Below are 13,841 nucleotides of genomic sequence, written 5' to 3' on the forward strand. Positions count from 1 at the left end.
ATTACCTTCCACGGTTCTGGTTTAACTTTCTTCTGGATATGTCGTGGATCGTCCTTTACACATGACCCAAACTCACGTCGCAATAATTGTTTTAGTTCTCTCCACGTCAATCCTCTGATGAGAGTTTTCATGACCAGATGTTCTCTAAGCCATTGTAGTGTCTTTTCCCTCATGTGACTTGTCGCAAGATGAACCTCGTCTTCTTCAAGCGTGTTGTTAACCCGAAAAAATCTTTCTGCCTCATAAATCCAGTCTTTGACATTTTCTCCAAAGAATTTTGGAAAATTCATTTTGACAACTCACTACATTTTATTCATTCATGCGTCTGACTATATTTACGGCTTTCAATTAACCACCCGTCGATATGTGTTTCCACAATATTGCCAAGAACGTCGCTTTGATACCAATGAAATACCTTAAACTCGAATTAGGTATATATATCTTGAAATGACATAAATAATAGAAATAGAATGAAGAACGAAGAGAATATAAGATAGCACTTGAATTGATAGAAGAGAGAGAACCTACGTTGCACGGATACTCCAAAAAAAAATTGGAGTATCAGATACGGATACGGCGATACGCGTATCGGATACGGCAAAACACGTATTGTTGACTTTAGGTAAGGTTGACCAATCCGATACGGTTTGGATACGACTCTGATACGTGTATCGGATACGTTTTGGGTAAAAGTTTAACAAAAAAAGTTGAAGTATGAAACTGAATAAAAAAAAAATTGAAAGGTATCAATATTAATCTTTTTTACCTCTTCTCTTCTCAGTCGCATCCTAAGTAAAAACCTAATATTTTATTTACCTCTCCACCTCCATTACTCTTCTGCCTCCGTCAATCTATAATCGTCGTCCGCCGCAGACGGACGAGATCCGCCATCTTCGAAGTCGTCGCCTGATCATCTTCTCATCTGTGGATCATCTTCTCTTCCTAATCCCTATCGATCTATCTTCATTTAATATATATATATATAATATAATATAATATGAATGATACAGTTATATATATATATATATATATATATATATATATATATATATATATATATATATATATATATATATATATATATATATATATATATATATATATATATCTTGTTATTTATTTTAATATTAAATTTATATAAATATTATATATATAAATTACTGTATCTTATTGTATCCTATATTTTCAAAATTTGTCGTATCGTCGTATCCGTATCGTATCCGATACCCGTATCCGTGCAACATAGGATAGAACCCTAATAGGGTGAATACAATGGGGAAGAATGAGAAGATAGAGAGAGAAGTTAACCTTAGAAGGTTTTTGTAAAAATGTGTGATACCCTTGAAGATCACGGTCTCTTCTTTATATACCCATCATCTGCCATAATTAAATTCCTGTCAATTCCATATTTTTGACTACTACCTTAATAATAATTATTTATTTCTATATAAATAATTATTTATTAAGTATTTCATATTTTTGCTAAATGCCTTATTTATAACTATTTATTGTGCATAATTAAAAATATAACTGTATACATGGGTTATGTCTACCCGTCAATTTATTTTAGGGTTAGGTAACAATCCCTCGTAACACATACACATTTGATGTACAAAGCAACATGATAAGCTTATTCAATATCAACTTGATAAGCTTATTCAATATCTACAACCCAATTTGAGGGAGAGTGAAGTCAGCTCAACCTGAAAGGAAATCGGTTGTTAAACATATACTGCCTCTGAACTCTCCTCTCACGACAACCTACTTTGCATCTTTGGAAGAATCTTCAAAGAGCAACTCCTTTTCCCTAGTTCATCCTCCATTGCTCACAAAACCAACAATAAAATGAAACATCACTCACATCTAATATTAAGAGCACTCTACATAGGTCCCAAAGATGTTTAAGAAATGAGTATGAAGAAGCAAAACAAAGAAGTAATGATAACTCATTAGGATAGTTAGAGTGGCAAGAGTCGGTGCATTCGATTCAAACATAGAGCGCCTTAAGTTGAAGTCGGTGTCATGACTACAGAGAGTCTTGTTAACTTCCTAATACAAAATATATATAATGAGTAATCAAATGCAACTCATCAACCCAACAAATTCTAAGAAATTAGAGTTAGCTACGGGTCCAAACTAGAATCACTGTAACAACATTTCTATTTCTTTCTTTCAAATAAAGTTAAGTGAATAGTAGACTACAAAACATCACATCTACTACAAAGAGAGAAAGACATTGTTCAAATAACCACCTCACACAATAATTGCAGTCACTGAAAATACTAACTGAACAAATACCATCAAACAGTGATCATGCCAACAATGCCAAATACAATTAAGGCTTTGATGAAGTAAAGAAACCAGAGTTGCTGAAGGTTTGAAAATCTCATATAGTGACAAGAATTGTCTCTATTCTTTAACATAGGATGTATGAATAATCAATTAATTAGTGTATTATCATTTTGGTTACTTTTCAACTTAAAAAGAAAAAATAGTCCATCTGACGCATCCCCTACCTTTGTCTAAACCTTGGAGATCAACTTCCATTACCTGATTCTAAGCCGTAGACATGACCCATTTTAGCGCGTTTCGCATCAAGGTATCTCTTATTTTCTTTTGTTATGGGGGTGATAAGCGGAACCCTTCCAGATATAGCCAAACCGTACCCCTTCAGCCCAACATACTTAGCAGGGTTGTTAGTCATCAGCTTCATGGTTGTCACCCCAAGATCCCTCAATATCTGTCACCAAAAGAGGAGCAAATTGTAAGACAAGTAGGAAGAGGATAACTGGACACTAACAAGAGTTTGTTTGATTGGGGCAGTATTTGTGTGTTTTGCTCCAAATGTTATTTTTACCTGTACCTTGTCAGCAGGAGGCCTCTGGGTGACGAATAGTCAATTTTTCACTATATTTTCTTGATTTTTGATTAGTTTGAGACCATACACTTTAGTCAAGGTGCTTTCAGTGAGAGTCAATCTTGAGACCTCTCTTTTAGTTCAAAGCTCTAACCATTTGAGCTACCATGGGTACATTGTTTTATATATATTTTTTGTTTTGATTATGATATATCCCCAAATTATATACTCCACTGTTTCCATTTTTATTGGATGAATATCTTCCAAAGGAGTGTTTCAATTATATCCCCAATTTTCTTACCACACCTCACAACTAAGCCATGTGAAAGGATTGACAGGCCAGACCAAAATGCAAGAAAACTAGTAACAAGCACAAGGGAACTCATTTGGTTACTGGTGAAATCAACTTTTTCCAGAGGAGTCATTGGAGTCAGAATATATGGGATACTCAATCATGGACTACTCAAGAATCAAGCAGTTACTGATGAGATGAGTGCTAAGTGTATCATTATAAAGTTAAAATCACCAAGAAAAAGAGATTAGGTGGTACCTGAGCACCAATACCATACTCTCTTGAATCAACAGGGAGGCCCAGCTCCTCATTGGCTTCAACAGTATCCCGACCATCATCTTGTAAGTTATAAGCACGAAGCTTGTGTCCCAAACCAATCCCCCTCCCTTCGTGCCCACGAAGGTAAACCAATACACCCTTGCCAACAGCTTCAATCTGTTGCATTGCTAGTGCCAGCTGGTTTCCACAATCGCACCTTGCTGACCCAAATATATCTCCTGTAAGACATTCAGAGTGTACCCTCACAAGAATGTCCTTCCCATCTCCAATCTCACCCTGTTCAAAATAATAATCCATAAACTCACTATGAAGGAAAGATTGGTTGTCAGCCTAGCTAAAACCAAACAGAATGAAATGTCGTACTCATACAAATAGACTTAGAATCAAATACAACAATAAGTACCAATACAATTCAGAAGTTCCTAGCACTGAAATATTATCCAGAAATTTGTAATATTTAACATAGTTGGCTGGTTGTTTCTAAAGAATCGTTGAAAACACTTGGAACAAGCTTGTAAAAGTTTCACAATTCGTAGAGGTAAACTTTAGAAAATTAACACAAATTTTCTCACCTTAACCATTGCAATGTGCTCCATTCCATCTAGGACCGACTTATAACAGTGGGCGGTGAATGGTCCCCACATTGTAGGTATCAGTGCAGCAGAAGCATGCTCAACCAGTTTATCTCTTTTTCTTCTATATCTGTAAATTTGTGATAGATTGTTGGAAGTGTCAACTCCCTGATAAGATTCTACAATGTTTTGCTTGGAAGCACTTATAAGTCAATTCTAAATAACAATATGCTACAATTAATTGTGACTAGATTACTAGACAAGGACAAAGATAGTATAATTATTGACTAGATTCACAAATGAGAAAAATGCATGTACAAAAAACAACTAAATTGTGCGTCTGACCTCAAAATGGCTATGCATAGCTTAAATAAAGTATTTATAAATGGCTATGCATAGCTTAAATAAAGTATTTATGTCTTTTTTGAAAACCTAAAGTGAGAGCAAAAACTTGAGACAATTTAAGCTATGAATTGGCAGTAGCAAAAAGGCTAAATAAAACAACACACTCTGGGAAAAGGATGAATAGCTATTGCTTTGATCCATATGAATAAATGTCATAAGTAAATCAAGGGGTGTACGAACCTATGAGCTAGGGTATAGTTGATAAAAGCCCTAGAAACTACTGATAACCATCACAAGTCCAGCTGGCCTAAAAGATAACAAATTAGATTCTCTTAGCTGTTTATTAGTGACATGGAAATAATCTGTTACCAAGGCTTGTTCGGATTTGGGTTATTGTAATAACCTGGTTATTTGAAAAAATAATGATCGGTAATAATAGTAAGGAGGTGGATATTTTTGGGTAAAAAGGCTTAAAGATTATTAATATATAATGATAAAATAAAAAAAATAATAATTTAAAATAGACGGTAGTTTAGTATTTTGGTTAGTAAGTTGAGTGATGTGATGGAGAAGAGGGGGAGTGAGGTGATGATTTTTGGTTTTGGTTTTGGTTATTCAAATAACCCCCAAGGAACAAGGCTTTATATAGGAAGAAAGGCTCTCTATAATGTAGTATGAATTGAATGCTGTAGTGCCATCTAGACATACACTCTCTTATATCAATCTAAATCCCCTATATTCTCTTGGTCTCATCCTCTTCTCTCTGACCTATCTTATATTCTTTCGTATTTTACAGTAGATCAATTCAAATTTCAACATCTCTTGAATGATCTCCTAGTTAAAGGCCAACCCAGTGTCAGTGATAAGGTTCACGTGGGTGCAAAACCTTATTCTCCACAATGGAAGATTTGTGGTAAGCAATGTGTTGCAATATTCAAGCATAGGACGTAAAGGAAATGAAGACCTTGAATTGGCACGGATAAAAGAAGTCATTGAGGAAGGGGGCAACGTAAGTGGTGACCAACATACATACAATTAACTATTAAGACATGTTCGAATAAAGAAAATAGGCAATTATTTTATTTTCTAGTACACAAGTGCTATTTAATTAACTGTTGCAATTATAATATGCAGTTGTCTAAAGGGTTATTATACAACCTATTAGATTGTACATAGGAAGGATGATGATATGAAATAACTAATCACCCTACACATTTCTTCTTCTTAATGGAGCTTCTTCTTCTTAGTGAGAGGGTTATTATACAATCTTGTGTTTTTTTAGGACTGAATGAAGACGTAATCTTGCTTAATACAACATGTAACTTATCTTCTGCCCTTGATTCGATAGATTCTTGTTGCCAATCGAACAACTCGTTAGGGGTCAACAAGCAGGATTAGACCAAAGGGATGTTGAAGTGGCGTCCTAAGTTCATCCCACACAAGGGTAACCGATGTGTTACGGGAAAGTATGTATGAGTTGAACCACTTAATTGTTTTTCTGCTAAAGTGTACTGTCGCAGTTTGCAGTTTTGTGAAGAAGGGTGTTTTATCAAGGGAAAAAATCATCATATGGCATATATTGAGTTGTACATGTTTTCCCATCAAATTTTAAAAATCGATTTTTCAGAATCAGGTGAGTGTTCGATAGTGTGTTCCTCCAGAGGTTGTCGTTGAGTCTCCTCTCTGATGTGTGATGTTTCTAGTAAGACAGATGATATTTTTTAGCAGCCCTTCTATGTGTTCTTGTTGAACTAATCTTGATCATTTTTCTGCCAAATTATCTACAGATGACATCCAGATTCATAGTTGTCAATAGTGTATAGCGCTAAATAGCGTAAAGTGATTAGCGTAGCGAGGGCACTTGAAAATAAAGCGTAAAAAACATGTAAATATCAAAAATAAAAATAAAAACATCACAAAAATAAAAGTTCAAAACATAAAAACCATCAATTCTTAAACTAGAAAAAGTTCAAAACATAATCTAAAATTCATTGTCATCATTTTCTTCATTAAGATCGAAATCATCTTCTTCATTTGAAATTGCATAATGCTCGGCATCATTCTCTTCTTCACTTTTTTCATCGAAATCAAATTCATCTAAAAGATCAAATGTGTTAGATGTTCCTATTGGTCTTTTTCCCCTTGACTTAGATGTGATTGTCTTCGAGCTTCTTAAAGGTGTAGATGAGAAAAGAAGAGAATGAAGGATAAGAAAAGGCTAGAGAAAAGAAGAGAAGGAGAGATAATAAAAGACTAGAAAAAAGTAATAAGAGAGGAAATGTATAATTAAGATTAGAGGAAAGAAGAGAAAAGAATTGGAAAAGAGAAACAAAAAAAGTAATAAGAGAATTGCAAAGAAGAGGAAGAGTAAAAAAAAAATTGAAATTTAAATAAATGAGAATTTTGAGTAGATGAAAACTGAAATGTCAAATAATTAAAATTAATTTTTTATTTTTTTTAAAAAGCGTCGCTATGAGGGGCAATAACTTTTGGCGCTATATGAGCTATAGCGACAAAAGCGGGGCTATTTGAAAGTGTGTAGCCTATAGCCCCTTATAGCTACAAGTGGGCGCTATTCGCTATAGTTAGCGCTACGGGCTCTATTCACAACTATCTGATTGTTATGTGTTTCTGCCATTTTTAGGTGCAAGGATCGGTGCTTTGATACCACTTAATGTATAATTCTGAAGAGAAGAGAAAAAAAGAGAATTTCAAGAGAAGAATAAGAAGTTCTAGTAAGAAAAAAAATGTAGCCACAAGGGATTAAACACATAGCCTGCAAACACACTTAACCATTTAGCCAGACGCAGAACTTGCTCTCTGACGGACTCGAACCCAAGACCCCTTAAGGAGGCTGCCCTAAACCGTTAGGCTAGAAGAGGGGATAAGTTCTGGTAAGAAGAAAGACCTTTGTAGGGAAATTAGTTATTTTATATCATCATCCTTCATATGTACAATAGGTTGTATTCTTAGTTGTGTCTAGAAAATAAAATAATAGACGCATATCTACCTACTAGCCTATTTTCTTTATTCAAACAAGTCTTATTAATTAATTATATATCTCCTATATATTGTTTATAACCGTGTGTGATGGCCCCACCTCAAGGACTTCTTTTGATTATCTACTAAACATCACACGCACTTGTCTCACTCAAGGTCTTCCTTTCTTTTCCTTTCCTTTAAGTACTTTTGCGTGAATATTGCAACAAATATTTTCCACATTTCCCAACTCAAGAAAATGGTGGGAAATACCCTTGGTGTTCCTCATGTTCCATTCAGCCCACTACTAGCCTGCCACAACCAAATGTTATTCTAGCTGAAAGATCTAGTGAAGCCAATTCAGCTGCTATATTGAAATTTATCATACAATGTGAGGATATGAGCATGCTAGATAGGAAGATCTTATTCCCTGTTCACTTGTTTCTGAATGACTTACAAAGAAACACAAGAGGCAAGACAAACCTACAATTGGTGATCAGAGACAACACAAGATGGTGCCAACTTCCACGTCTGATGCCACTAATTGTGTGAGATGCGAGAGCAGTTAAGTAGAAGGCCTTGCCATGAGTAAATCAAGGGGTGTACATGAAACCCTATGAGCTAGGGTATAGAAGATAAAAGCCCTATAAACTATCGATAACCACCTCCAGTTTGTCTGAAAGATAACAAATTAGATTATTTTAGCAGTTTGTTAGTGACGTGACAATATTTTGTTACACCAAGGCCTAAATAGGAAGAGGGGCTCTTTATTCGGTAGTATGGATTGAATGGTGTAATATCTAACTTCTCTCTTATATCAATCTAATGTCTCTCCTATATTCTCTTGGTCACATCTCTTCCTCCTGACATATCTTATACACTTTACATAACATGAGAAGAAATTGAAGCCCAGAGTTGGGAGGTTGTGTAACTCCTGTAAATAGGGTATTCAATAAAAGTCACCATATTTCAACTCAGTATTTGCAAAGTACAAAGATTTAGTCCATTTTCCTTGTGGGGTAATCCATTTTACATCCAATTACTTTACAAAATCAAATATTGTCATGCTTGTTCCAAAAAAGAGATGAGAAATAAACTCTTGAATATGACAATTCCACCCCCTAAGTGGATTACATCCAATTACTTTACAAACTCAAATCTTGTCATGCCTGTTCCAAAAAAGAGAGAAGTAATAAACTCTTGATTATGACAATTCCACCCCATAAGTGGATTACATCCTACTACTTAAATAGGGAACTACATAACCACTTATAACTATTAACATAACTACTTGTAATCACACATAACTACCTTTAACATTGTAACCACCAATAGCTACCATCTGAAGAATAATATTGTGTCATCTTGCTTTTCATATATCCAGAAACTAACCTAGTTTCTTCCATCAACGCCAACCCATTTAAGATTCATAAACAAGACAAATTCATGCCCAGGGTTCCCACTCCTTTTCCAATTCTTATCTCTCTAGAAATTATGAACTTTGTCTAAGAACTAATATCTCCAAAAATGACATTAAGTTTTGTTCCCCACCTGGAAACAAACATAGAAAGAATCAACAAGGATAATCGCACTTAAACCTAAGAGGCTGACTTTAAATATTTACTAAAACTACATTTTCCCTTCAAGCTAGTCAAAATTCCCCCTGCACTTGTTTTCTGTTTCTGATGTCTAATTACCATGGGAAGAACTTAAAACAATTTTACATCATACCAGTCCCTTTCTCATGGAAATTTCTCTGAAGCAGTGAAGCTAAATTCCATGTATCATCCTAGCCGATTCAACATCTATCTCAAGCAATAAACCTAAAACTGAAGATTGGCACTCTTAGCTTATAAGACACCACAAAGTTTGTGGTTTTGCTAATTTGGCCTTTTTTCATATATATAATATAATTACCAAAGGTACCTTTCTAAAAAAGGAGAAGATATGAAAGTAACTAAAAAGACACGTCAATAAGATAAAGAATCCATCCATCTGCAGTTTTCAGAATTCCACAATTAGCCAGTAGAAACAGGAAAGAAATCCAACTGGGACTGCATTTTCTGTTAGTAATAAAAGAAGATTGAAACTCAGTTGTACCGTTGTTTCCATGAATAATACCATGGAAAGATTAATAAAAATTAACAAACACCGATATCAACTAGGTTATTTTCACATGAGAGAAAACAACATAATGCAATTCTATTCATGGAGTAATATGCTTGATACCTGATAAGATCAGCAATTGATATCACTTTCAGATTATGTTCTTGTGCAAATTCTTGAAGCTTGGGTAATCTAGCCATTGAACCGTCATCGTCCACGATTTCGCATAAAATTGCAACAGGGTCAAATCCGGCTAGCACAGCAAGATCAACAGAAGCTTCTGTATGCCCGGCTCTTTTTAGGACTCCTCCCTCTCTGTACTTCAATGGAAATATGTGACCTGGACGGTTAAAATCTCGAGGCTTCGAATCTTTTGATGCAAGAGCCAATACTGTTGTTGCCCTATCACGTGCTGAAACCCCAGTTGTCGTACCATGTTTTGCGTCCTGTAGGAGCACATTTCAAATGAATTGATAAAAAGAACATGATCAAACAACCATGTTGAAAGATTCTGAAAGGTTTAACAATTTTTATCATAAATGTCGTATCTAATTAAGGATTAAGGTTTTAGCAGTTAGCTTCTTCCAGAAAAGAAAAATGAACATCCTAAAGTAGTTGCATTTATACAATGAGCCTTGTTATACTCTAATTGTTTTTGTGTTCAAAATCAGAAGCTTTCACATTTCTTAATTTAATGATAACAATTGAAAGTGATATAGTATATGTTGTCTCAATACGTACCACTGAAATGGTGAACGCAGTACAAAGTTTCTCATTATTTTGGGTTACCATAAGCGGAAGCTCCAATCTCTCTAGGTCTTCCTCTTTCATGCTAACACAAACAATTCCAGTTCCATACTTAACAATGAAGGCCATTGCCTCTGGTGTAACCTTTGATGCCGCCATTATTAAATCTCCTTCATTTTCTCTGTCTTCATCGTCTACAACCACTACCATCTGCAATATCAGTACAAGTTAGTAATTGATGAAAAAAAAATAGACAAGCATGCTTCTCTTTGTAGCATAAAAAGGAACAAAAGATGTGCAACCTTTCCTTGGCGAACGTCTTCAATGGCCTCTGCGATTGAGGAAAATCCATTCGTTATTGGATGATCCAAATTGTATTCATCTTTACCAATTGGAAAACCCATGCTTGTTGCAATATTATCAGCTGAAAGGGTTCCAAATGCTACTGCATCTGGTTGTATCTCAATACCAGTCAATGGCTCACTATGAACAGTATTTTCTGCTGAAGCATTAAGGATGTTAGGATGAGATGACTCAGTGTTAGATCTGCAAAAGCTTAGTGGTTTGCCTCCCAGTTGAGTCATGGACCAATTGAATGAAGCGCCATTGGATGAAAATGGCTTCATGAAGTGAGATCCACTGAACAAATGAAATCTTGTAAATGCCCTACATGAAGCAGCACCAGTAATCATCAGAATATGTCCTACTGGAGTAGTGAAGATAAAGAAGCAAACTGCATTGGCTCACTCCATTTAATGCATACTCATAAGAAGAACACTCTATGGTACAACATAGATAAAGGGCTTGGAAATTCTAAAATATGAAAGATGACACAGATCAACGGTTGACTCTGTTACCAGCAAAAAGCAGGAGAAAGAAAGACAAATCTGGAACAGATTCACACATTTTTACGAGGCAGGAACCAAACATCATCTATGACAGTTGAAAATTTCAGCATCAATGCTTGCTGGGCTGTTTTGTTATCAACTCCTTTTCAAATTCATCATAATCTGAGAAACCTATGTTATTTTCTTATGGGAAAATGGCGAACCACTTTATTAAAAATTTAAACCCAGGAGTCTTTACACGACAATGTAAAGAAATTGGAAACACAATTCATTTCCAGACATTCAAACAAACAACAACAACAAAAAAAAAAAAACATTGTTTTTTGAGCCACTGATAAAACAAAAACTCATCTTCTTCTTTTTTAGTATCTTTTCACATGATTCTTCATAACCTCTTCACTTTCCACCCCCAATGCTTGCAAAGGAGCCAGTTTTGAAATGTATTTGGAACACCTTTCCACATGTGGATCATTGCCATGCCACTTTTGGTTTATATCCATGCAAGTTTCACCTTCACTTCTTTTATTTATAGAGAACACCCGAGCATTTCTTTCTCTCCAAATCTCATATATCGGAGATTTGGAGATATCGGAGAAGAAGCACAATTGTTATGTTTGCTAAAGACAGCTGTAAATTCTACCTTTGTTATGTTTGCTATTAAGCACAGTTATCTAAAGAAATAAGCAGACGATGATCCAAAAAATATTATGAGCAAGATAGAAAAGAAACACTATAACAAATAAGGCGAAAAAATTACGGTATAATTTGGATCATGTTAAAAAAAATTGTATAGTAAATCAAACAACAAAAATTACAATGTAGCCTATTTGAAGACAAATACTTAGTCACAATAATCACATTGAAAATTAACCAAATAAAGAGTGAAAATGATTTTTTTGCATTTTGTATGAAAAGTGTTATCGAATTAGATGCAACTTCATTTGGTGATAAGTGTATGAAAATGTTTTTTTTTGCCAAATTTTTTAATCCTGGTCCAAAATATTTTTGGATCACAACTTTTTGCCAAGGATAGATTGTTTAGATTTTTTTTGCATAGTGATAAAAGGTCATGCCAAAAAGGCCCATATCATCTCAATCATGATCACAAACTAATATGATCAAATGATCCAAACAAAATCTTATGCCAAACATTCACTTTCAATTTTAACGACGGAGATTTTTCAATGAGATCGTGATGCTGCCAAAATACCAGTTTCCAAATAGGTGTTGATTGTAAAATATGTAAGGTCATGTTTGTGAGCATAGTAGTTGGGCAAAATAAAAACAAGAAAAAAGAAAGAGGAACTGGAAGCTGATCACAAGAACTTACAATTTCAGAAGTTTTATTTACAGTAGGGCATGGGCTCTTTCTGGCGCTACAATACTAAATGACTTATGTTTTTCCCATTGGCTTTTGCCAAAACAAAAGAAAAAGAAAAGTCTCAATATTTATATCAAGATTTCATTCAGAAACTTCAAGGAAGCATTTATCTATTTGTGCAGATATATCCTCTACTAAGGGCTTCAAGCATTTAGAACTTATTTTCTTTCCCATGTTGTTATACATATAGATATATAATTCTTGGCAAGCTCTTCTATTCTGGTTCATGGTTCCTCTTGGCTTTATGGTTCATCCTGGGGGGCCATTTCGTTTACAAAGGAGAGAATGGTTTGCCCTAACATTCTTGTTCAAAATGAAAGATTTAAGTAGAATACAAAACAAACTATGAGAAAAGGGCAAAATGATCATTTTCAGATACGATAAGGATCAGAAAGAAACAGGAAAACATTACATAACGTGGACAATTGAAACTATGAGATGATTCCAAACCAAAATAAACCCCATAAAAGCCTAAAATGGAGGTAATTTAAAGGTAAATCTTCATATAATTGATCGAGAAAAGTTGTAATAAGTCGACAGACGAGGAAAATGGAAGCGAGAGAAGCTTACTTGGAACTTGAAGGACCGGCAGCATGGCAAGAGAAGTTGATGGAAGCCATCTCGGGGAGTTCCAGGACCTGGTTTCGAGCAAAAGACTACAATTTCTGTCGAACAGCGTCCTGCTTACTGGTAGAAGAAAGCAACCTTGTTCGGGAAGGGTTGATTCTCTAACAGACAGATAAGAGTTTGCTCTTAATATATATATTTATATATCTTTTATTTAATTTTAGAAACATAACTTTTTTTTAAAAAATTTTCATAAACAAACTAGTATTTCAAAAAACATCTACAATATAATTCAACCTAAAATCTTTTATTAAGAGACTAAAAATATGAAATTTAATTTATACTGAGAACCAGAATTGAGTTGAGAATATAGCATTAAGGTAACAATTAAAGAGAAATGATATATATCACGACTCTAAAATCGTGACTCGTACAGCGAAGAGACCTTAAACAATTAAAGAGAAATAATATATATCACGACTCTAAATCGCGACTCGTACAGTGAAGAGACTTCGCTGTTATACAAAAAATGATCTGTCTGTTATACAAAAGTGACTTCGCCGACTCATGGTCCCTTTTGTATAACAACGATGTCCCTTTTGTATAATATCGAGGTCTTTTCGCTGTGCGAATCGCGATTTTCAAAGTCGTGATATGTATCATTTTTCTCTCTTTTGTGCGAGTCGTGATTTGTATAATTTCTCAGAATTAAAATATAAAAAGTTATGTATAAACAACAAAAAAAAATTAAAATAAACGAAAAGACAAGCAAAATAGCAATATTTTAAAATATGCGGTCCGACCGCGAAACGGTTTATTGAGCGGTCCGAATTTTGTCTTCAAAACGGTTCCCTTTCGAACCGGTCAA

General features: G+C 34.6%; 1 protein-coding gene across 1 annotated transcript; it reads right to left on the bottom strand.

Moving 5' to 3' along the window:
• Positions 1–2,280: 2,280 nt before the first annotated feature.
• LOC124937738 (bifunctional riboflavin biosynthesis protein RIBA 1, chloroplastic) lies at positions 2,281–13,137 on the bottom strand. The gene is made up of 7 exons (XM_047478059.1): positions 12,977–13,137; positions 10,480–10,843; positions 10,172–10,387; positions 9,554–9,876; positions 4,001–4,130; positions 3,408–3,704; positions 2,281–2,740 (listed from the first exon to the last, which is right to left on the bottom strand). Exons 1-7 carry the CDS (start codon positions 13,024–13,026, stop codon positions 2,537–2,539), a joined length of 1,584 nt encoding a protein of 527 aa, XP_047334015.1. The 5' UTR covers positions 13,027–13,137; the 3' UTR covers positions 2,281–2,536.
• Between the last annotated feature and the right edge of the window lie 704 nt (positions 13,138–13,841).

The sequence above is a fragment of the Impatiens glandulifera genome, chromosome 5 (genome assembly GCF_907164915.1).
Source record: "Impatiens glandulifera chromosome 5, dImpGla2.1, whole genome shotgun sequence".
Lineage (NCBI taxonomy): Eukaryota > Viridiplantae > Streptophyta > Magnoliopsida > Ericales > Balsaminaceae > Impatiens > Impatiens glandulifera.

What these genes read in the sequence shown, in the direction of transcription:
- LOC124937738 (XM_047478059.1), bottom strand. Translation starts at nt 13,026, where the DNA reads ATGGCTTCCATCAACTTCTCTTGCCATGCTGCCGGTCCTTCAAGTTCC. An exon ending in TCAATTGCTGATCTTATCAG is followed by an intron (nt 4,131 to 9,553) that starts GTATCAAGCATA and finishes ACAAATTTACAG; the next exon opens with ATATAGAAGAAAAAGAGATA. An exon ending in AGCACATTGCAATGGTTAAG is followed by an intron (nt 3,705 to 4,000) that starts GTGAGAAAATTT and finishes TATTTTGAACAG; the next exon opens with GGTGAGATTGGAGATGGGAA.